Source organism: Rhincodon typus, chromosome 30, assembly GCF_021869965.1.
Source record: "Rhincodon typus isolate 14 chromosome 30, sRhiTyp1.1, whole genome shotgun sequence".
Classification (NCBI taxonomy): Eukaryota; Metazoa; Chordata; class Chondrichthyes; order Orectolobiformes; family Rhincodontidae; genus Rhincodon; species Rhincodon typus.
In genome coordinates, this window is record NC_063361.1 from 7,675,323 (window position 1) to 7,699,105 (window position 23,783).

A 23,783-nucleotide genomic window follows, 5' to 3' on the forward strand; every position below is an offset into this window, starting at 1 on the left:
CACTCTTGGAATGTAACTAAAATCTAATTACAAGATTTGTAATGGTACAGAAATGCTGGTTCTTCACAAATCATTTTTTTTTCAGTTTTTTTTACATAGATTTGAAAATATTCAGTAAATAAGATAGGTATTTATTGGATCACCGAGGAAAACATTTCAAACCCTTCTGACTTATTATTTAATGTGCTACAAAAATCGAGTATTTGGCAGAATTGATATTAAATTGCTTTGAGAAGAGAAATAATGAGAAAGAAAGATAAGAAATTATTATTTATTTATATTCAACTCCGCCCATTGTATTTAAAGGTTATGTATGTTATTACCCTGTTAGGCATTTTCCTTCATTTTGCCTACATACTAAACCACATTAGTCCAACAGTTCTTGATCATGGATTTCCATTTTCTGCATCTAATTCACGCCATTCTTTTCAACCTTGCTTGCTCAGCAGCCAGTTATCATTGCTAAATATGGAAGAGTAATTTTGATTTTCTGCCTTTGTTTTAAAAAAAAAAGTAGTGACCTCCAACTATTGAAAGATGCAGCACAATTTTCATATTGTGGCACATGATTATTCTTGCCTTCTCTTCTACTAGAATGGCTCTAATTTTTATTAGAAATAAAACATGGCTGAAGTATTGATGTATCTAGAGCAAGTTAGTTGGATATTAATAGTGTGTTCCTCCACTTTCCAGTTGATACCAGTGCAGCCAGACTTGTGGCTGAGTAATAGATTGGAGGTCAATGTTTTGACCAGAGAATGGTTTTTGGCCTGTATATTTTTGAAGGGATTCCTACAATGGCTGAGTGGGTTCGGTCATTGATCAGTCAAGTATGTGTCCTAAAGAGTCTCTGGCTCCAAGTCTCATCTGTTGATTTATGTTATCTCACAGTTAAAATTTCCTGAATGAGCTTGTAATAAAAATACAAAAAATCACCACAGCTCTAACTTTTCACTGCTTAATCTGGGGCTGTTGCTGGAAGTGTGCATGCGTAGACATCAGGTGAGAATAATTCTGGTGGACCAAAAATCTCTTATCCTGTTAAACTTTCTTTTCTGAAAGAAGAAACATAATTAATATAGGAGACAGTTTTGTTTTTGCAGGTTGGAATTGATCTTGTCAAGTTTTCTTTTCTTCCCCTGGAGGTGATCTGTATAGTAGCTGGAGAGGACGAGTATGAAGTCTGAGATTGGAGATTGGACATTGACTGGCAGTGCAGTGATGCAATTTCTGAGTTACCAAGCAATTCGTACTTTAAGACATTTTAACAGATTTAGCTCAGAAATTGAAACTCTCAGCAACATGGTTGACTGGATTTTGTTCATTCCAGTGGTGTTATACTAGCAGCCATTTTGAAAATTTATTTTAAATTTTGTGATGTCTTGAAAGCTTTAAACATAAATGCAAGATCCAAGCACCATCTCTACCCTGTTTAGCATTGTCTCCATCTCCTCACTATCTCTCTTGGCAATGTTCACGGGTGCTCTATTTAATTGATTAGTTACAATGGATTTGGAAATCTGTATCCTAAAAGGGCCATTAACGTTTGGTCAACTGAGATTTTTGAGACGAGATTGTACATTGAGCAAGAATGTCAAGGGATGTGGAATGAAGTTAAGATATGGATGATATAACAGTGGTACAAGCAATGTACTAGCAGCTAGATGGTCTTTTCTTGCTCCTGCTTTGCCATGTATGTTTCAAACGTTTTTTGATATAGTTTAATCATTTAGAATAAATGGTTTGAGATCTTTGTATCTGACATTAAGAATCTCTAAACTCATGACACAATTAATTATTAATTTGGTATTAGTTATATAGTATGTTTTCTTATTACAATATATTTTAATCCAGTGATCTCTCAATGTTTGGTAGCATTTTCAGATGACAGTAGACCATATAATTACAATCCAAAATATCCCCAGTTACCGAACCTTACATTTCTAAAACTACTAATCTTGAAACTTTCTTAGTGACAGGAGTTGTAAATTTTAAATAGCAAATTTGAAAAGTACTGTTGTATTTCCTCTACATGATTCTAATGTTAAAATGAAGCCGTTTTCATTTTTTGTGATTGGTGTTTATTAAATGCACATATTTTTTGATTTTTATTGAAAATTAATACTCAGTTTGAATTTTCTTCTGGTTTTCTGATCTCATTTTATGTATGATTTATTTTTGTGTAAATGCTCCTTTAAAAGAATAATAATCCTGTCACTCCCAAAGGAGGCGTAAGTAGAAAAACTGCTCCCTGCTCAATCACCTATCTCCATGCCACAGGTGTTATTTGTCCACCATTCCTTCTTGCTGTCTGCCTCCCTCCACTGCGTTGTTCTCTCCCCTGGTCCTTGTCCATTTCTGTAAGAATTTCTTCTGTCACTGACCTTTTGGTACCTGACAGACTAGAAAAATCCATAAATCATTTTGGAAAAGAGCTAATCCTTCATTGAATCTAAATTAGGGCGCAGCTTTTATTGGGTAACTGCCTTGAAACTGCTAGCCCATGTTTGAAACACCAAACTTGTCAGAAGAAATTGAACACTAGAAAAGAAACTAGGGACTTGATAGAAAGAGTGATTGTCCCCGTTTTGTAGTTTTCTGGCCAGAATTTAAACTGGTTTTGTTTATCATCTTTCCTAACCTTCTCCCGCAGAGGCTCAGTGTCTTCCATTTCCACCTGTGAAGCACTGCTGACCTCTTCCTTTTCCTTTTCTGTCTTAGGAACTAAGTAAATGCAAGTTGTTGATCACCCTGCTCTAATGAGTCATAAACTGTGACAGTTGGGCAGATGAGCAGGCAATTGCTTAAAGCTAAAATACCTTTTTTTTTCAGGTTTAAAATAAAATTTCCCTTAATTCAACTTGTTCACCAGTAGGATTAATATCGCTTCAAACCTGCATTAATCCATTTTCAGAAGTATTTTCAATAATACTGAAATAAAGAATAATGGTTCAGCCATGAGGATCATCAGTAAAGTCCTGCCTTGTTACATTCTTAGAGTTTGTTTATCTATGTACAACTAGAGTAAATTTTCAAATGTCTTTCAGGATCACAATTGCTCCGTGAGCTGAAAAAGATGGATGATAAGGCACTGTTGGTGGAAGTTCAGCTGTTGGAGAGTAAAACATATCATGCTTTGAGTAACTTGCCAAAAGCACGAGCTGCCCTGACCTCAGCACGAACAACTGCAAATGCAATCTATTGCCCACCCAAACTACAGGCTGCCCTTGATATGCAGTCAGGTATGGAACAAATAAAACTTTTTAAATTTTAGCTTTCTCTTTAAGCATCACAGTAGAAATTTTCCTTCTGTTTATCCCTCAGTCACGCCCCTGTTAAAGTTATGATGTCAATGTGATCATTCACAATAAATTAATCAATGGTCCAGGCTTTACTGATGAGTGACTGTACAGTCTGGAGTCAAGTGCAGAGAAAAGGTAATGATGGCTGAATTACGGCAGAATCCAAACAGTTAGAACTTCTAAGGGGGATTAGAAGCAGGTCAGAAATACTAGCCCCTAGAAAGTGCACAAAGCTAATGGGGTTGTTGCTTCTAAAAAAAAAACAGTAAGTGCCTGAGTCAGATTATTGGAGGATGGCAAGAGAGAAATAGAGAAAAGTTGCAGAATTATTTGAGGAAATAAGCCTATGTTAGAGTAAGTCAGTGATGAAATATTGGGTTTTGTGAATGTAGGACACCCGAGGACAGATTTTTTTAATGAAAGAATGAGGGTCAGATGGATGGAGAGAAAAGGGCAGACAGAAGTGATGGTGCAGGCAAATAGATTTGGAAAGACAAGTGATGTGGATACTTGTTAGATCAAGATTGTTTAGCTTTTAAGTTCACAGTAAGTGGAGACAAAGTTTTAAAAAATTGGATAAAGCTGATGTCAGTCTGATGGAATTGGAGACAGTGCTCAGCTATGAGAATAATGAGTAAAATATGACCTTGGAACAGATTAAAATAGCGATGCATCTGTTTCCAATAATGCACACTTTTTTCTTTAATAGTGACTGCTTGATTTCACAAAAAGGTAAAACATTGGTGCTGGGGATGGATCTCTGACTATCAATATTGATAAATATAAAAGTCACAATAAGAAAGTGCCAAATATCTGAGAATCAAGAAACATTGTAATGAAACAATTTGGTAGTTCTCTATTAAGCTTGAAGGTAATAAATTGTATGATTGAAAAAAAAAATGCCCGACTGTTCCTGTTGGTAGATCAAAAACCAAGTTGAGAAGTCACCACCCCAAGGTAAGGCCCTTGAGTGGCAGCTGAGATTTAAGTGAGGCAGCCTGAGACTGTGGGACATGTCCTTCAGCACCAGCCACTCCTCCACACCAATAGTGGCAGCTGGTTGAAAGTAACTTGGCCCTGTGAGGTATATCAATGTTATTAACATCACTGTTTATTTTTCCAATTACTACACTGTTTAAAACAGATGTGATTTAATTAACTGCATTTCATCCATTTGACAGTACATTTGTTATTCAGCACCATTTCTATCAGAGAGCCAACTCGCCTACTGCTGTGAAATTTTCAAACCTGGGATACAGCCATAGGAGCTGTGAAACCTGAGGAGCCTACCTACAGACAGTTGTTATTGCTGCCACATTTGTACGCTATTAAAGGGATGAATTTCAGTGATTACAGAACTGTCATGGATGAAATTGAGTTAAAGTAGTTTTATAGGCTACGATTGAAAATGCAATTAAAATGTAATGCCACATATTGCAACATATAATGATCCTGGAGATTAGAGAAGTTTTTTTAGTAATTTATTAGTAACCCTCTTTTTGTTAAGAGATAACAGGTATATCATTTTGCATTGGCACAGTTGTTCACTCTTCTAGAGTCAGGAGTTCATTGGTTCATCTCTTACTCTAGAGATTTGATCATATAATCTAGGTTGACACTTTAGTGCAGTATGAAGGAGTGATGCTGTGTTGGAGGAGCTGTTTTTCTGATAAGATGGAAAACCAAGATGTTACCTAGCTTTTTTCTTCATTCATTCATGGGATGAGGGCATCGCTGGCTAGACCAGTATTTATTGCCCATTCCTAATTGCCCAGAGGTTGGTAAAGAGTCAACCACATTGTGTGTTTGGTGTCACATATAGGACATACCAGGTAAGGATGACAGTTTCCTTCCCTAAAGGACATTAGTGAACTAGATGGGTTTTTCCTGACCATCTACAATGGATTCATGGTTTATCATCAGACTCTTAATTCCAGGTTTTTTTGGATTGAATTCAAATTCCACCATCTGCAGGGTCCCCAGAATATTAACTGAGTTTCTGGGTTAACAGTCCAGCGATGATGCCACTAGGACATCACCTCCCCTTAGCTTTTCAGGATATAAATAATATTTTCATCTTTTTTCTTTTTTCTAAAGAATAAAAGGCTGAGGAATTCTTTTTCAGGTAAATACTTCCAGTAAATATGTATCCTCAAGCCAAGATCACTAAAACCTGGCTACCATCACATTGCTATTTGTGGGACTTCCTATGCCCAAATAGAATGTATTTTGGCACAACTGGGGGTCATGAAGGTGTCTTACACATGCAAATCTATCCTCTTAAAGTTTTTTTATTTCAGCATTAAGATCATCACTTGTATTGCATAGTGTTTTTTTTTGTATAAGACAATTTGGCTTGGAAATTCTGTATTGCAGAGAGTCTTACAGTCATAGTCATACAGCATAAAAACAGTCCCTTTTGACCAGTTAGTCCATGACGACCATGTTTCCAACTAAACTAGTCCCACTTGCCTATATTTGGCCCACATCCCTTCAACCTTTTTCTATGCATGTACTTATCCAAATGTTTTTTAAATGTGGTAATTGTAGCTGCATCTACCACTTAATCTGGCAGTTCATTCCAAACGCAAATCATTCTATATAAAAGAAAAGTTGCACCTCATGTCCTTTTTTTTTTTTTAAAACTTTCTCCTCTCACCTTTTAAAAATGCCTCCTAGCTTTGAACTCCTCAACCCTAACAAAAATACCCTTATCTATGCCCCTTATGATTTTATAAACCTCTGTACGGTCACCCCTTAACCTCCTGTGCTATGGTTTTTAAAAAAGTCTCAGCCTGTTTTTTATAACTCAAACCCTCTCTTCCCAGCAACATCCTGGTAAATCTAAACCCTGTCTAATTTAGTAATATCCTTCCTACAACAACAGGATGAGGAGAACTGCACACAGTAGTCCAGAAAATGCCTCACCAATGTTCTGTGCAACCTCAACATGAATCCTGTACTATACCACTTCCCTTTTTAAAGAGATAATTTGCTTGCCCAGCCTTTTGCCACGAGCATAACACCCTTTCCTTTACTTCTCTTGAAAAGGTTGACTTTTTTCTTGAACACCATTCTATAAAAGGCAAGATTCTTTTCTGGTACTACAACTAATTAGTTAACCTTCATGTGAGTCTCAACCAACTACTCTGTAGTATACACTTCAGCAGGAGTCATCGAATCGTGACCAAATGCATGAACACCAGCTAGCTTTTCTTCATAAATTTGGGAATATTATGGTCAGTTGCATGATCTATCAGCCTGCTTTCTGAAATCTGGATGTTAGTACAATTTTGAGATCAAACCTTGAAACTCTTGTGATCTAAATGGCCCACTTGTTCATTGACTTCATCAGTTGAGTCATTAAGTAATAAAAGAATCTAGCTTTTTGAAGCATTCTTGTTCTGTTAAATTATTTTAACCTTGTAACTGTCCAAATGGAGTTGCCTGTGCATATTTTTCTGTTAGAGGTATATAATGAGGATGTAGTTGATCCAAGCAAAAAAGGTAGATGCTCACAAATTAGAATTGCATTAATCTGAGATTTTTGTTTCTAGGTATTATCCATGCTGCTGAAGAGAAGGACTGGAAGACTGCTTACTCCTATTTTTATGAGGCATTTGAAGGATATGATTCTATTGATAGTCCCAAAGCTATCACAGCATTGAAATATATGCTGCTGTGCAAAATTATGTTAAATACGTAAGTTTGAAAGATTTTTATCAAAATTGCTGAATTCAACATTCCCTTAGTTCATAAGTGAATCAAGGGATGTGAGGTTAGTGCAAGAAGGTAGAGTTCAGGTAGATGACCAGCCATTTTCACAGCAACTGTTGATACAGGCCTTTGCATTATATTTCACGTAGGGAAAGTATTGGGCATATTAAACTAAAACCTTGTGATGTTATTGCCTGAAGGTACAACAACTGATCTTGGAGGTAATACTGCCGCTGGTGGTGCAATTCACTTGATTCTAGTTTCTTGATTGTTAGTGAAAATTTTAGTAACACATTCTCCTTTCTCTTTACTGTTATTTTTGAAGATCAAGAAATATCATACTTGTAGTTTTGACAATGCTTGTGGAGCTAAGGTTGCAGTAGCTTTAGCTTTATTGTGGATGTTCACCATACCGTGAATGTCTCTTAAAGATAAGATGTTCCGATTTGACAGAGTTGCCCTACCATTGCCGTTCTTTTGGACAGGGCTGAGGCCATTAGAAATAATGAAGCTTGCTGTAAGGCTGAACTTTAGAAAATCGTAATTGAAAAATGGTTCTCGTAGCAATTTTACAAATGTGTATTCTTTGTTTTTCCTCTCAGACCAGAAGATGTCCAGGCATTGGTGAGTGGGAAGCTAGCACTCCGATATGCTGGGCGACAGGTAAAGTACAAATTCAATGTTACTTAATTTCCAAAACGGGTGGGGAAGGAAATGAGGCCAAATATGGATTTTGTCTGTTACACTCAGATTGTTTTAAGTACTTCATTGTCAATTTTCCTGGAGTAAGACATAACTTCCTCCTTGTCTTCCATAATGAAGAATTGCAGAGCAATCTGTTCATAGATGGGCTAATTGCTTTTGTAAGCTTTTGTCATTCATGCAGTCAGGCTCCAGAGTTGACTTGATTTCCACTTTCTATACGAGTATAATAGTTGATGATATTGGGGCCTGTCAGGAAATGATTCACTCAATAGACTAGTTTTAATGGGTAAACAAAGACTGTATTTGAAGAAAGCAAGGTAGAGTTATCTAAAGGTATTTACTGAGCATCCTTTTTTTTTTTTTGCAAACATGTTAACAACATTTGGAAAAACAGATGTGAAGAAAAGTATTTGGTACTGCTGAGATAACAAGGTGTAGAGCTGGATGAACACAGCAGGCCAAGCAGCGTTGGAGGAGCAGGAAAGCTGACGTTTCAAGTCAAGACCCTTCTTCAGAAATGGGGGAGGGGAAGGGGATTCTGAAATAAATAGGGAGAGAGGGGTAGGCGGATAGAAGATGGATAAAGGAGAAGATAGGTGGAGAGGAGACAGACAGGTCAAAGAGGTGGGGTTGGAGCCAGTAAAGGTGAGTGTAGGTGGGGAGTTAGGGAGGGGATAGGTCGGTCCAGGGAGGACGGACAGGTCAAGGAGGCGGGAGGAGGTTAGTGGGTAGGAGATGGGGCTTGAGGTGGGAGGAATGGTTAGGGAGGCGGAGACAAGTTGGGCTGGTTTTGGGATGCGATCAGGGGAGGGGAGATTTTGAAGCTTGAAGTCCACATTATTGGTACTACGGCTTCTTTTCCAATGCAGTATCTGAATCAGTTTCCCACCTTTCTCTCCAGGCCTGGATCTCTGGTGTATTAGTAGTTGAGCACAATTTCATTTTTCCACCCACTTTTCCTGTCTCTTAAAGCTGTTCTTCAGACTGGAAGATTTCTGCATTTCATCCAAAAAACCTTGACTTACCAAATGTTCAACAGTAATGGGCAAAAACTTAATACTACCTATGCACTTCTGACCAGACTCCCAAAGCCCAGGATTGTTGATTGCAGCAATTGTTGTGCTAAGATTACTTGATTCATCAATAATTAAGGATCAAATTCACAACCTTCTTGGTCTATTTGCCATGGTCCCACCACTGATGCATTTACCCATTACCCTATCAAGTGAGCATGTCATTTCAGAAACAATTTTGTAACATAGAAGAAAGATGGGCTGTGGAGAACCTGGGATTCAAGCCCAACGTTTGGCCGATAGACACTTTGTATAAATACTTGTGTTTTTATATTTTGTATTTGTGTGGACCATGTTGAACCATGCAAATAATGTGGACCAAGAAGGCAAAGAGTGTGTTCATCAGCATAAAAAGCATCAAATTTAGTATTGGCTCTTAATGTAACTGAAAAACATGATGGGAAAGCACAAAATAGCATTTGCGTAGAATAGAAGTTGGTTTTGAAATAGCGAGGAAAGTAAGTTATCAGCTTGCTGTCTTTTCTTGGTCCTGAAATAAACACTCAATTGAATTTTGTGTTATTATCCTTTGGAAAAAATCTAGGATGAAATGATATGTAACTTTAAGACACAGATGGGTATGTCATAAAATAGTGTTGTTATTTTTTGCTTCTGGTATTTTTAATTTGTGATTTGATAGACTAACTAGAAATTTCATCTCCACTCATGGTTATCTTTTTTATTTTAAGACTGATTCGCTAAAATGTGTGGCCAAAGCAAGTAAGAATCGATCACTGGCTGATTTTGAAAAGGTAAGTTGTCCAAAAAACAACTAATGAGAAACTTCACTGATAATTGATGGTATGCAGAGCCTAGAGTAGAGAGATACTGTTTGTTAGGGGCTTTAAGTTCTAGTTAACGGGAAAGAATTGATGTGTTTGCCTTTGCATTGCACAACATTTATATGGAGAACTTTAACTATTTGTGGAGGAAATGGTTTCAAAGTGAAGTTGAAACTTAAAGTGGCCTGTGGGCCACCCAGTATAGAACATGTCTATGAAAAGTTTTCAACTGGACAACAGTGTGTAAAATTATCCATATAAGGAATGGGGAAGCATTTTTCCTGACATATATCCTCCTCTTTGTACTTACAGGTGAGCTGCAAATGTACACAATATTTGATGCAGTTTTGGGGATGGGAGGGTGAGAGTTGCCACTGAGCATTCTACAAAAGCAACAGCCTTTTCTTGATAAGGGATTTACAGCTGAATGTGTACACCCCCAATTGAAAATGGAGATCATGGCACATAGGAGTACATGAATTCTGCTTTGTAAAATTGAATAAAAACATGATCAAAAATTAAAAATCTGGGTTCTAATTTTGTTTGCTATTTATAACAGAAAGTACTTCCCAGCTGGTTCTGTTATCACCATATGCTGAGCATAGATGGTGACAATACGTTTTTGTAAACTTGGTGCGTTGAACCAGATTTTGGTCCCCAAACTGTTGTTCAGTGGATGTTACCAGAAGTTATTCTGAATGGTATTTGACTGCATCCACCTGAATTGCAATTGTTCTTAAAGGCTGTCTGACTTTAATATAGCTATGTTGATTTTTTTTTTGTGTACGGCAAGCTTGTTTGACTAGAGAATAGAGTAAATGCTGTTTCATTGTTATTGCAGCTGTCCAATAGGCTTGAATTTTCTACTTGGGTGGTTAATGATTAATTTTCCACAGTGACTTGGTAGTTTAATGGAATAAACATAATCGTTTTGAAATCAAATTCTAAATTCAGACAGTCTGGCATATCACTCAGACTTTGAATGATTTTCTGTTAGTTTAAGTAGCATCTTTCATGACCACAATGTCCCAAACCACTTGACAGCCAAAAAAGTGCTTTTGCAGTGTGGTCAATCGTTTAATGTAGAAACACAGCAGCTAATTTGCAACCATCAAGTTCCCACAGACAGCAGTGTGTGATGATCTGTGATAATTGATATTAAATATTGGCTAGGGTACCTGAGAAGACATTCCTTTTCTTTGTCACACTGCCACCATGAGTCTTTTGATCTACCAGAGAGCAAATGGAGCTTCAGTTTCTCATATCAAATGATTGTACCTCTGACAGTGCAGCATTCCTTCAGTATTACTCTGGGAGTTCAGGAAGTACTTTTCACTGTCAATTAAAATTCTGCTGTTCTGATTCACAGGCTTTAACAGATTTCCAAGCAGAGCTACGGGATGATCCGATTATCACCACACATCTGGCAAAGCTGTATGACAACTTATTGGAGCAGAATCTTATCAGAGTGATTGAGCCTTTCTCCAGAGTTCAGGTAATTGCAAGTATGTGAATGAAATAAGTTTCCATAGTATTTGTATTCAACAGGTCTTGGATCCATTCTGAAATTAATTCTAACTCTATGACCTTAAGACAAGAAGGTTTCGTCAGTGTAACTTGCATGGTCTGAAGGTTTAAAGTTGCCCCATGTTGTCATTTTATGTTTGTTCGATGAATGGGGCCTGTATTCTGGCTTGGACCCACGAGATTTGTTGCCAAGTCATTTTGGGTCGGTATGTCTGGCCATGTGTGCCAAATCAGGGCCAATTTGGATTGGCATCTACTACGTAACTCATCATCTTGCTGTTCCCACTAACTTGTGGTTTCTAGCTGTCTTAGTGGTCATGTTTCTTGTTGACTGTCCTGTTCGACAACTCTGCCACCTATCTCTCTTCCCTCACCTGAACATAAAAGGAGGAGTAGCGCCCACTAGGAACCAGAGTTTACGCATGTAGCCAAGAGGCATAGCTGGGATATTAAATGAATACTTTGCGTTTGTCTTTACAAGGTAGAAGTTACCCAGACCGTGATGACAGGAGAAAATCTTGAATTAAAATTGAAGAGAAATTGGATAAGTCATCAGTAATTAGAGTTAATAAACCAGGATTGGATGAGATGCATCATGGGCATTGAATGAAGTGAGTGTGGAAATTGCAGAGTCACTGACAAAAATTTTACAATTTTTCCTGTATTAAGAGGTGATGCTGGAGGATTGGGTAATTGGAAACATGACCACCTTGTTCTCGAAAGGTTGTAAAGATTGGTCCAGCAATTTTGACCAGTCAGTTTAACTTCACTGATGGGGCAGCTTCGAGAAAGAGTTACTCCAAATAGAACTAATTGTCACATGGTAAAATGTAGATTGACTCAGGAGTCAACACCTATTTAAGGGAAAATCATATCTAACTGACTTGCTGAAAGGTTTTGGAAGAGGTAAGAGAGGATTTTGAAGGCAAGACTACTGGTGTGGTGTGCATGGACTTCCAAAATATACTTGATACAATGCCCTGAAACACGCTTTTTTGAGGAAAGTGATAAATTCAGGAATGAAAAGGGCAGTATTAATGTGCATACAAAATTGGCAGAATAATAGGATATGATGTATTGATTAATGGGTGTAATTGGGTTGGAAGGAAGTTTGTAGTGCAGCTCCCCAGGGACAATGTTGGGACCCTTGCTTTTCCTGGTTTTACATAAATGATATAAATCTTGATGTGTAGTGGGCCATTTCAGTTGCAGCTAACACACAACTTGGAGAGTTGTACACCTGAGGAACACCATATAGATCTTCAAGAAACACATTGATGGACGGACTGGAGGCAGTTTGTCAGATGAAGCTCAATGCAGAGAAATGAGAGGTGATGCACTTTTGCATGAAGAACACTATAAAATAAAGGTTCCATTCTAAGGGGAGTGAAAGAACAGAGACTTGGGTGAATGTCATTAAAAGTGGAAGGACAGAGAAAACTGCTAACAAAGCACACAGTATTCTAAGCTTCATTGATAGAGCCATAGAATACAAGGGCAGGGAGGCAATAATGACCTTGAATAAGACACTGGTTAAAACACAGCTGAAGTTTTGTGTATGGTTCTGGGCACCATACTGTGGAAAGGATGGGAATGCATTGGAGAGAGTGTAGAAGAGGTTTATGTGAACGTTTCCAGCGTTGAGACCCTTCAGTTATGAAGAAAGGTTGAAAATGTTGAATTTGTTTTCCTTCGAGGAGAAAAGATTTGATATGGTTTCAATATCAAAAGGGGTCTGGTTAGACTAGATGGGGAACAATAATTTCTGCTTGCAAACAGCTGGAGAGGCAGAGGGCACTGTTTTGAGTGATTTTATTTTTCAGAAATAGATGCAGTGAGATAAAGCATTTTCACACAGCAAATATATTGAATCTGCTTACACTGCACTTCAAAGGCAACCTAGATTTTTTGTGCTCAAATCTCAGATTATGGCTGGCCCCCTTGTGTTTTATTTGTGCCTCAGGGCAACAACATAGATTCTATAGGAGTCATATTTTGGTACAGCTCCTTCATTAACAGTTGTCTGGGAAATATAATGCAGGCAGGTTCAAATTGAGGAATTTAAGAGGGCATTGGATGATTATTTAAGTGGAAAGTGTGCAGAATTATGGGGAAATGCACGGATTTGGTAATAAATTAAAATATCCTTGGCAAACGTGATGGGCTGAGCAGCCTACTCCTGCCACATAATAATCTTTGTGGTGAATCAGAGAGCTATGGCAGCAGGACCCTGGGTATGTGACTGCAGTGAGCAGATCAATTATAACAGTCCCAGCCCAGCATTTCAACGCCATTGGGATTCACTCTTTCTTGCTCTGAGTTCCAGCTTCAGAGCCTTTAGTGTCAGTAAAAGAAGCTCCTCAGTCCAGATTAAGCTATCAGAGTTGTTTGAACCCTGAAGCATTTCAAAATTGTGAACGTTAGAAGGCTGCATTATTGCAATAGAAATAGCCAAGACTCGGAACAGAGTCCTTATAGGGAATACGATATGAAGAAGTGTCATTTGGAACGTTGAGTAAGTCAGAGACTTTATAGTCATTTTGGGAGCACACTTTCAACAGAAATGGGGACACGAGTTGAGGGATGGAAAAATTGGAGGTATGCATACTTTACAATGTTGAGTTGTTTAGTACCATCTGTAATTTCTTGGATACTGAAAGTCGGGTGTTCACACACCACAATCAGAACTGAATATCATCCAGGTTTGGTTGATGTGTGGCATGAATGTGGCTGGATACCTGTGTGGCAAGCAATGCCCATTTCCAACAAAAGAATCTAATCTCCTCCCCTTGAAATTCAATGGCACTGCTATCACTGAATCTGCCAACATGTGACTGTTAACATTTAGCGGACGTAGCATTGACCAGGAACTGACCTGGACTAGCCATATAAATATTGTGACGAAGACCAAATCCGAGACTGGGAATTCTGTGGCGCATGACTTGCCTCCGGATTTGCCAAAGTCTGTCTACCACATATAATCACAAATCAGGACAGTGACTGAATAGTCTCCACTTGCCCAGCTGAGTACGCCTCCAACAACACACTGAACTCGACTGCATTCAGGACAAAGCAGCCTGCTTGTTTGGTACCCATCCATCACAGGTAAACATCCACTAATTCCATTACCAATACACAGCAGTAGCTGTATGTACTGCATACATGCTGCAATGCAGCAACTTGCTAAGTCTTCTTTGATAGCACCTTCCAAACCCATGACTTCTACCATGGATGTTTGAGGTTGACATCGCCTGCAAGTTTCACTGTCTTGACTTGAAACTGTATCACCTTACATTGTCAATAGGTCAACATCTACACCTCTTCCAAACAGCATTGTGGGTAAACCTGTACCACATGGACTGCAGCAGTGCAAGAAATGCTCATTGCCATCATCTCAAAGGCAATCAAGGATGGATAACAAAGGTTGACCTTTCCAGAAGCTTAAAATTTTGTAAAAGAATTTAAATAAAATAGTCACAGTTTTCACACCACAGAAGGACAGCTGTGTGGCCCATCAAGTCCATGATGGCTCTTAGTGCAGCAGTCTGGTCAGGCCCATTTACCTCACATCTATCCTTGTAACCCTGCAAATTTGTTACCCACCGATTTCTTTGAAAAGTTATCGGTCGTCTTGACTTCTGCCACACTTAGAGCATTGGCCAATTCTCTGCCACTGGATAATGACATTTTTTTCCTGATGGTCCAGCTGTATTTGTTGCCCAAAATCTTAAATCTGTACCTAATTACTATTGGGTAAAAGGCAGCTCCTCCCAAAAACCATTCTCTCATATTCTTGTGCATCTCTCTGAACTCCCCTCAACCCTCTTTACTCCAAGGAGAATAACCCAATTCTCAAACCTGACCTTGTTGCTAAAATCATTTTAATTGGAAGAATCATTCTGGTAAATAATAGAATTAGGTTTATTGTCACATGTACTGACATGAGTACAGTGAAATGTTTACAAAGTCAACACTTACGGTATCATCTAATGTAAAAAGGTACAAAATCTTAGCAATAAATTAGAAAAACAAAGATATTAAAAGTTCAGCATTACAGTCCTTCAAGCAAACCATGCCTCACCTCCTATGCGTGCTGGGACCTTGCCTCTGCGACCCATTGTGTCCCCACTGTGTATCTTTTCAAGGATCTTCGTAGCCTTCCTAAAATGTTATGACTGGATTCATTATTTTGTAGGGGTCAAGCCAGAGCTTTATGAAGAATCAGTATTAGTTATTTTGCCTTTGTGCTCAATACCTCTATTTATGCAGCTTTATGATTTTCTAGCCATCAAATTATTGCTATGTATGGTTCCAAGCATTTTCAAACTGGCCATTGTTGTAGAATAAAGACTGCATACTGGACACTTTTTGAACTGTTACTTTGTGTATTTTATGTTCATGTTTATAAGTATTTAGAGCACAGTATTTTTGGCCAGTTCTTTTGAACAAAAGAGGTAACTTGTTTGGATGCTTTATCATGTTTTGATGCTTGCGTGCCATTATGACACATGAATTGTAACTGTTCCTTTTTAATTGTCTTTTTTTATTGGTGACTTGGAGACTGAAAATAATGTCTTTTTCTTAATCTTACAGATAGAACACATAGCAAGTATTATAAAACTATCCAAGGTAAGTGATCATCTATATTTAAGTAGGACATGCAGGATTCTGAGTCTTGAAAATCACTTTGTCTCATGTGATAAAGTTCAACTGAAGATGAGGATGTCAGTCCAAAATTTTAACATGTATTCTAGGCTGAAACTTTATTGAACTGCAAGGAAAATATTCAACCGAAATCTGCTCTGTTATTACTAATGTGTTATTCAAACATTGTTGCTTCGTTGCAAAATTCACCTTTCAACCAGCACACAAACAGGTTAACTGATCATTGATTGTGTTTGAGGTCTTGGTGTGGGTAAAATGACTGCCACATTTTTCTACATGTACCTTGTACCTCGTTAAAGTAATTCATTAAGTTTATATACGCTTAAAAGAATTTGAGATATAAAAAATGTTGGCAAAGTTGAGCAACAGCGTTTTTAAATAACCTTATTGAGCTGTCACTAAAACCGTATGACTCCAAACTAAAGCATTTTTCTTCAGCTCTGTCTAAATGTAATAGATGAGTATTTTGAGCCTTTTCAGACCAAGAAGATCTCATATATTCCTCCTCCTTTCACTCAGTCAGTTGATTTTAGCCAAATTGCTACAATTGGCTTCATTGCCATGGTTAAGGAGGGGAATTCTTAGCAGTGTTTCTAACCTTCAGTTTTATCCAGGTATACCACCACCTCTTAAATTTCTTGTGATGTAGTGATCTGATGCCAGAAATATTGGACTTAAGAATATTGGAGACTGGAACTGAATTAATATCAAGAGGAGAGAGAATTTGGAATTTACAAATAGTTTTTGCGGTACAGTTAGTGTAATTATCTCCTGTAGCAATTGGAGATGGGATTAATTTGTCATCTTGATGTTTCCCCAGATATTTGAGAATTTATATTCTGCACGTTTCATAAAAAAAGTGAGAATTCTAAGTAATGATTGAAGAGAGTTACTTACAATATCTTTGCTCCTCTATTATAATCTGTTTTCTGAATGTTTCTAAACTGATACAATATAACTAGGAAAGTTTCAACGCTTAATTTGGCATCCTCCACCTTCATGTGCGTAGCATCTAAAAATAAAACCGGGTTATCTCTTTTTGCTCAGAACTGAAGGTCTTGTTTTTGATTTTTGTTTTCAACAGGAAAACTGCAGATTTATTTTTACTGTTGCAGTGTGTCAGCTGGTCTCCATCATACTTTAGTATTTCAAAGCTAAGCATAAAAAATCTCCCTTGCCTTCCAGTATCTCTTGCTATTCTACGGTTCCACTGGAGGTGTATTCGGAGTTGGGAATGAATGGCAAGACATGCTGAATAATTGCACCGTACTCTATTACAGTATACATGGTTGTCTAGATCATATGTAGAGCTTCAATCATTGACCTCCTGGATTAAGGCCCAAGAAGTTCTGAATTATCAACCACAGTAGCAATCTTGTAGCTAGATAGTTTTAAACTTTAATCCGGTTCTTTGAAGAGTTTGAGTGCTTATCTTAGATTGAAAAAGAAGTGTGTACCTTTATTTCTGCTCACTCATGAAATTTAACATGGTCACAACTTATTATATGATGTGGTGGAGATCCGGAAATCCATAACAGGGGAATGTTGTGTTTTGAATACCTCAAAGAAAAGTCTGTATTCATCCTTGGAACTAATGGTTGTAGGGCATTTCCTGAAGTGGAACTGAAATGTTGAAACTTTAACATTACATTGACTTAAGTTGGTGAGAGCTTGTTTATTTTGAAATTTTCTAAATTCCTGAATCTCTTATGTGGCTCCTTTCTAAACTTTATTTTATTGGATTTGAAATATCATTGGCTCTGATTCAGCCAAGAACGGTTTCTTTTTTTAAAAAAAAAGGAAATTTGCATTAGACAATTCAACCAAAATGACATTGTCAGATGGACAATTGTTACATGTGACTTGGACTTAACACAATCCTGTTATTCCAGGGTGATGTGGAAAGGAAACTCTCTCAGATGATCTTGGACAAGAAATTTCATGGTAAGCATTGAACAGTTCTTGCAAGAACACAGGAGAAACGACCACAAAGTTAAAATCATACCCAGCTCCGAAAACACCATAATTGTTAATGACACAACTTTTCCATGTAACTGGTTTAAACATAGGCAAGACATGGTTCCAATTACAATTTGAAATCTGAATTATGCGAAACCTTTCAAGGGCTAACTTTTTGTCAAGAGTTACCTTTGTCTCTTTTTTTTTAGTTCTCCTTAATAAATCATCTCTCAAGACAGGTATGATTTAAACTTTGATCAAATCTCTTGTTCCAAATAACTTTTCACCTGTTCCAGATAGGACTGAAATATTAGCTGCAGGTGGTATTATAGTTCCAGTATGCAGTTCCATACTGCATGTCCTTTGGTGGGAAAAACTTTGTTTTGGCTGCAGAGTAAGAAAAACTGCAGAAATTATAGTTTTGTTAAAGTTTTTAAAATGATATTGACTTGTCAGCTTTAGCCCATTGCAGATTAAGATTTAGCCAACTGACCTGTGTTGGTAGTCTGCACAAAAGAAAATTGTCTTGAAGATTTGGCATTTGTTATTGCAACCTTTATCAGTATTGTGCGTCCAGTATCTTTGCTGTTATCATAGTAGATATTGTACATTCATATTCTTACTTCCTTAGATGTAAGAAAAAGAATTTGTAATCTGTCTAGAAACCAGAAGAAAGTTGTTTTCAACAATTTATATTATAGGTCATGTTTGTGTTTTTTGCTTGTGTTTGTAGGTATTTTAGACCAAGGCGAAGGAGTCCTGATTGTGTTTGATGAGCCTCCAGTAGACAAAACGTATGAAACTGCGCTTGAAACAATCCAGAATATGAGTAAAGTAGTGGACTCTCTCTACAACAAGGCAAAAAAACTAACATAGGTAAGTGTAATGTAATGCAAGGGACAGGTCTCTTTTTAAAACAAAATCTGACATGTAGTGTCCAGCTGATGTGTGACTATACATTAGAGACAATGCATTATTCACATGCAAATATGGTATCATTTTATAAAATTGGACATCTTCCAATATTTTCCTCTGTTTTCAGTTTGTGCAGCTGCTTGGCAAGGCAGAAATCTTGAGGAACTAGAACTGTGAGCCTGTACCCCATATTTTTAATGTTAAGACTGAATTTGGTCAAAAGTTTAGGTAGGCGCCTTTCCCAGTTACAGTGAGATCCACAGTAGAAACCATTGTTTTCAAAACCCGTCTGGCTAACAAGTGACTCCAGACCCACAGCAATGTGGTTGATTCTTAATTGCTCTGTCAGCAGTTTAAGGATGTCAGTAAATGCTGACTTGGCCAGTGATGGCCTGAGAATGAATTTTATTTTAAAATTCAAAAGGATTATTTAATTTACTTCCACATTTTTTCTATATAATAAAGCAACTTTCATGCAGAGGTGAGGTTCGCTTGAATGCTTGCTTGCTCGCTCTCCCTCAAATTTCAACTCTTTCGTTTCCCAAAAGGTTGAGATTTTAATCTGTGATTAGGTCATTCTCTTTGTTTCAGTCAAGTTATCAATATGTAGCTTTCAAAAACTTACTCTGAAGCTGTTTTCTCAACTTGTCAAAACTTGTACTGTAATTATGACCATTAGCTGTTGGAGATGGTGCACTTTGTCCAACTGTCTACTGCTTGCCCTACTTTGTCCAAAGGTAGCATATGTTTTTAACTCAAGTACAACATTGTTAACATCCTTACAAATATTACAAAAACAAATGCTTCTGTTAAAAATTCTTGTGTCTGTATTTATTTCATTACATATGTAGAATGTGCAATCATAGGATGACAATTCTTGCATGTGGCAAATGCCTCAGTTTGGTGTCTCCACAGCTCCTTGACCAAGCCTGCAGGAAAAAAAAAGTCCGAGTTCACTTAGTACCAAATCGTTCCTTCCTAAATTGCTGAACATTCTGCTGTTTTTAACTGGGTGATGAATTGAATTATGTCTGTGTACTCTAGTAAAATTGAAGCAAGGCTACTAATTGTAGACAAACTAAAGCCTGGTCCCTCAACCCACTTCATTTGAAGGCAGATTAAAAACAAAATATGGTGGATGCTGAAATCTGAATTGAAAACTGAATCTGGAAATAATTAGCACTAGCAGAATCAAAGAAGAGAGGCAGAGGTCCATTCTGGATATGACTTCAGAATTGGGGAAAGAAATATAGAAATGTAGTGGGTTTTATGCTGTTTGAGGAGGAGGATGAGTAGAGTAGAGGGTGGCATTGATTAACTGAGAAATGTAGTAGAAAAATTGGCAGATTGGTACTAGTTGAAGTAAAGCACTTGCCCAGAGTTGGTGTGAATGGCAGGATAATGACCAGCTCTGGCTGTTGGCAAAAACGTGAAAAACAAAAGTCAGGCCACTAGATAGCCCAAAAAACATCCAAATGGGAGATGCGGCTCATGGTCTGAATTTACTGAACTCAATGTTGAGACGCAGACTGTAAAGTACCTCATTGAAAGATGAGACGTTGTTCTTTGAATTTGTTTTCAGCTTCACTGCAGCAGGCTAAGAACTGAAGTGTTATGAGAGATAGGTGGAGAGTTAAAATGGCAAAGAACTGGAAGCTTGGGGTTGTTCGTACAGACTGAACAAACGCATTCTGCATGCCATTTACCCAATCTGCATTTGGGCTCCCCAATGTAGACAGAACCATATTGTTGCAAACAGAATACACTAAATTGAAATAAGTACAATCAAACCATTGCATCAACTGGAAGAAGTGCTTGTGGCTTCACAGCACAGAAAGAGTAAGTATAAGAGCAGGTTTTGCACTTCATGTAATGCATTGTGAAGGTAATGAGAAGTGGACAAGGTGTTGGGGGTGATGGATGAGTGGACCAGGATATCTTGGAGGGGCAAGTCCCTTAAGAGTACTGAGAGGAAATTTCAGCATGCTGGGAAGGATGGAAGTACAGAGGGCTGTCATTTGTGTATGGCTGCTGATGGTGCAAAGTGAGGCTGAGGGGAGAGAACTGAAGTGTGGGAAACAGCCAGACACGTTGAGGGCCTTGTCAACAAAAAAAAAGCAAGTGACCTCCTTGTGAAGGAGGAAGGACAACTTATTGGATGTGCTGGAGGAACACAGCAGGCCAGGCAGCATCAGACGAGTGGGAAAGTTGACATTTCAGGTTGGGACCCTTCTTCAGAAAAAAGGGTCCCGACCTGAAACGTCAACTTGCCTGCTGTGTTCCTCCAGCTCCATACTGTGTTGACACTGACTTCAGCATCTGCAGTTCTTAATAGAGGTGCTGTTGTGGAAGGTTTAATCATTAGAACAGATGTGAAGTAGATGGAAAAAATGGGAGAAGGAAATGACTCCTCATGGGAGACTGGGTGAAAGGAAGTGTACTTGGGGTGCAATGGGAGTCGGGCTTAAAAGTCTATCCCCAAAATGGAAACAGTAGTTGAAGGAAATGGAAGTGTCTGAGATGTACAATGCAACGATTAAAGAATGATGAAAATTGAAGCAAAGTTGAAGTTTTCCAGCACAGGTACAGTCGTCAATGTACCAGAAACTGAGTTTGGGGAGGTCCAAAGTAAGACTGGCACAATGAGTGTTCCACTTAAGCCCCAAAATACTCTGTTACCTACAGGGGTACCCAATGTAATACCTTTTTATTTGGAGGAAGTGAGACGAGTTACAGAAGAAATTATTGATTGAGGGAACAAGTTCAGCCAGGTTGAGTGTATTAGTGGTGGATGGGGACTTGTTGGGCAAGTCCACTGGGTTCCTGCTTTGCTGGGATGCATTGTTACTTTTTGACCAAATCACTAAAGACTAAGAGACGACTTTCGTACAGGTGAGAACAAGATTTGAATAGTTAAATGTATTACACCAAGCTCATTTAAGTTATGATATCCTTTTAGAAGTTAAGATTTCTAATTTAATTTTTCTTAAATCGATTGATTCCATTCATTCTTTTCCTCTTCATAACAGTGCTTACTAAAATGGTCTGTAGAATTCCGTAGGTGAGGACTTGTCAATATCCTTTATTGTGTTTGAGCTGTCAAAAAAAGTTAGCCTTCAGGCATTGACAAACTAGAAAACACAACTCAAGCCCGTTCGAGTATGCCATGAAGCGCACGTGCACAATTACTGTTCATCTTAAAGGTTTTGCAGTGTGGTTGTGTTCGGCATTAGACCCCATTCACTGACAGAACCTTTATTAATTAGCTAGCTTTTTGGCGTCAAGTATTTGTCTTGTGGTTGTAGCATACATAGATACAAATTTTGCCACTTTGTAGCAGAGAGAGGAAATTAGCTCATGATTTTTATTTTTGAAAGACTGTCATTGGTGAGAATGACAGGAGTCAAACTTCTGAATGCGTTTTCCCATTCCAAGGTAGCATAGATCCTAATTGTCATTTAGGAACGAGCGTTTTATTTCTTGTGTTCTGTATGGTGATAAAGTTTGCAGTTTTAACAACATTACTTATTGAATTAAAACTAAGGACTGTGGATGCTGGAGATCTGAAACAAAATTGAATTTTCTGGTGAAACTCAGTAGGTCTGGCAGGATCTGTGGGAAGAAAGCAGAGTTAATGTTGAGTCTGAGAGTCATTGGACTCGATGTTAACTCCACTTTCTTCCCACAGATCCTGCCAGACCAACTGAGTTTCGCCAACAACTTTGTTACTGATTTTTGAAATGTGGTTTGCATGGGCTGTCTTTTATGGCTAACAAAGACCAATCATATTTCAAAAATGAATGAATAATCTGACTGTCCTTCAACTTCATCTTTGTTTTTTGTTGGCATTAAAACAGTTCTGGAGTAAACCTGTTTATTTTAAAATCTAATTCAAGTCTTCCAAACCTACATGCCTGCCTACCTCCCTCCCTCCCTCCACCTAATCCCAGTCCATAAAAAGACAGCCTTTTATAGGATTTCTAGATTGATTGTTCACAGGATTTTTCATTCTCTGAAACTTTTCATTCTTTAAAATTGTTGCTTTCTTCTGTCCATCAGTTTCTAAGAGCAGTCTCTCTGCTTTAGGTCTCAAGAAATGCTTTTTCATTAAGCGAAAGCTAATTTTGCAAATAATCAGGCTTCATTTCTCCATAAAGCAAATACTGTGATGTTTTCGTTGGTTTTCCATCATTAATTTGTAACAATTTTTGTAATACAAATTAATTTTTAGCATTCTCCTTGACAATAGAATAGCAGTCAATATAAAAGAGGACATAAAGATTTGCCAAAATGCAAGTAGTAAAAGGTTGAGTGCCTTCTATTAAGGACACAGATGGATGTTTAGAGGTGCAAGGCTGGAATGATTAATTGAGAAAATGCAAGTATCAGTGTTTAAGGAGCAAGAGCAGTATAATATAGTGTTGAAAGAAGCAGAGATGACAGTGTGAAGGTTGAAGAGGTAGTGGTACTCTTAATCCTGACCTATGTTTGGGGCAGATAAGTTACTCTAACTCTTAAACCCACCTTCATCTCCTGAATGTAACGGTAAGTTAGGTAACAGTTGACTTTGTGGGAGATTGTCTCACTAACTTGTTGAGTTTTTTGAAGGAGTAACAAAGAGGATTAAGGGCAGAGTGGTGTATCTGTATGGACTTCACTAAGGCTTTCAACAAGATTCCTCATGGTAGACTGGTTAAATCACATATAATACAGGGAGAGCTAGCCACATGGATACAGAACTCTCTTGAAGGTGAGAGACAGGGTGGTGGTGGAGGGTTGCTTTTCAGACTGGAGGCGGTGTGCCAGAAGGATCAGTGCTGGGTCCACTGCATTTTGTCATTTACCAAAATGATTTGGATGTGAACATAGGAGGTATGGTTAGTAAGTTTGCAGGTGACATCAAAGAGGTGTAGTGGACAGCAAAGAAAGTGACCGTAGAGTACAAGGGGACCTTGATCAGATAGGCCAATTGGCGGAGGAGTAGTAGATGGAGTTTAGATAAATGTGAGCTACTGCATTTTGGAAAGTCAAATCAGGGCAGGACCTGTACTCTTAATGGTAAGGTCCTGGGGAGCATTGCTGAACAAAGAGATCTTGGAGTACAGGTTCATAGTTTCTTGAAAGAGGAGTCCCAGGTA

The 23,783-nt window shown here is 38.0% G+C and overlaps 1 protein-coding gene across 1 annotated transcript in view; it reads left to right on the plus strand.

The window, feature by feature from the left end:
- Positions 1-23,783, plus strand: part of LOC109930021 (26S proteasome non-ATPase regulatory subunit 11) — a 67,956-nt gene that overhangs the window by 39,627 nt on the left and 4,546 nt on the right. The window contains exons 6-13 of the mRNA XM_048614488.1: positions 3,048-3,242; positions 6,860-7,004; positions 7,622-7,682; positions 9,487-9,549; positions 10,949-11,074; positions 15,700-15,735; positions 17,664-17,715; positions 18,464-18,606. Coding sequence (XP_048470445.1) covers positions 3,048-3,242; positions 6,860-7,004; positions 7,622-7,682; positions 9,487-9,549; positions 10,949-11,074; positions 15,700-15,735; positions 17,664-17,715; positions 18,464-18,606 — 821 coding nt within the window. The remainder of the gene's footprint in view (positions 1-3,047; positions 3,243-6,859; positions 7,005-7,621; positions 7,683-9,486; positions 9,550-10,948; positions 11,075-15,699; positions 15,736-17,663; positions 17,716-18,463; positions 18,607-23,783) is intronic.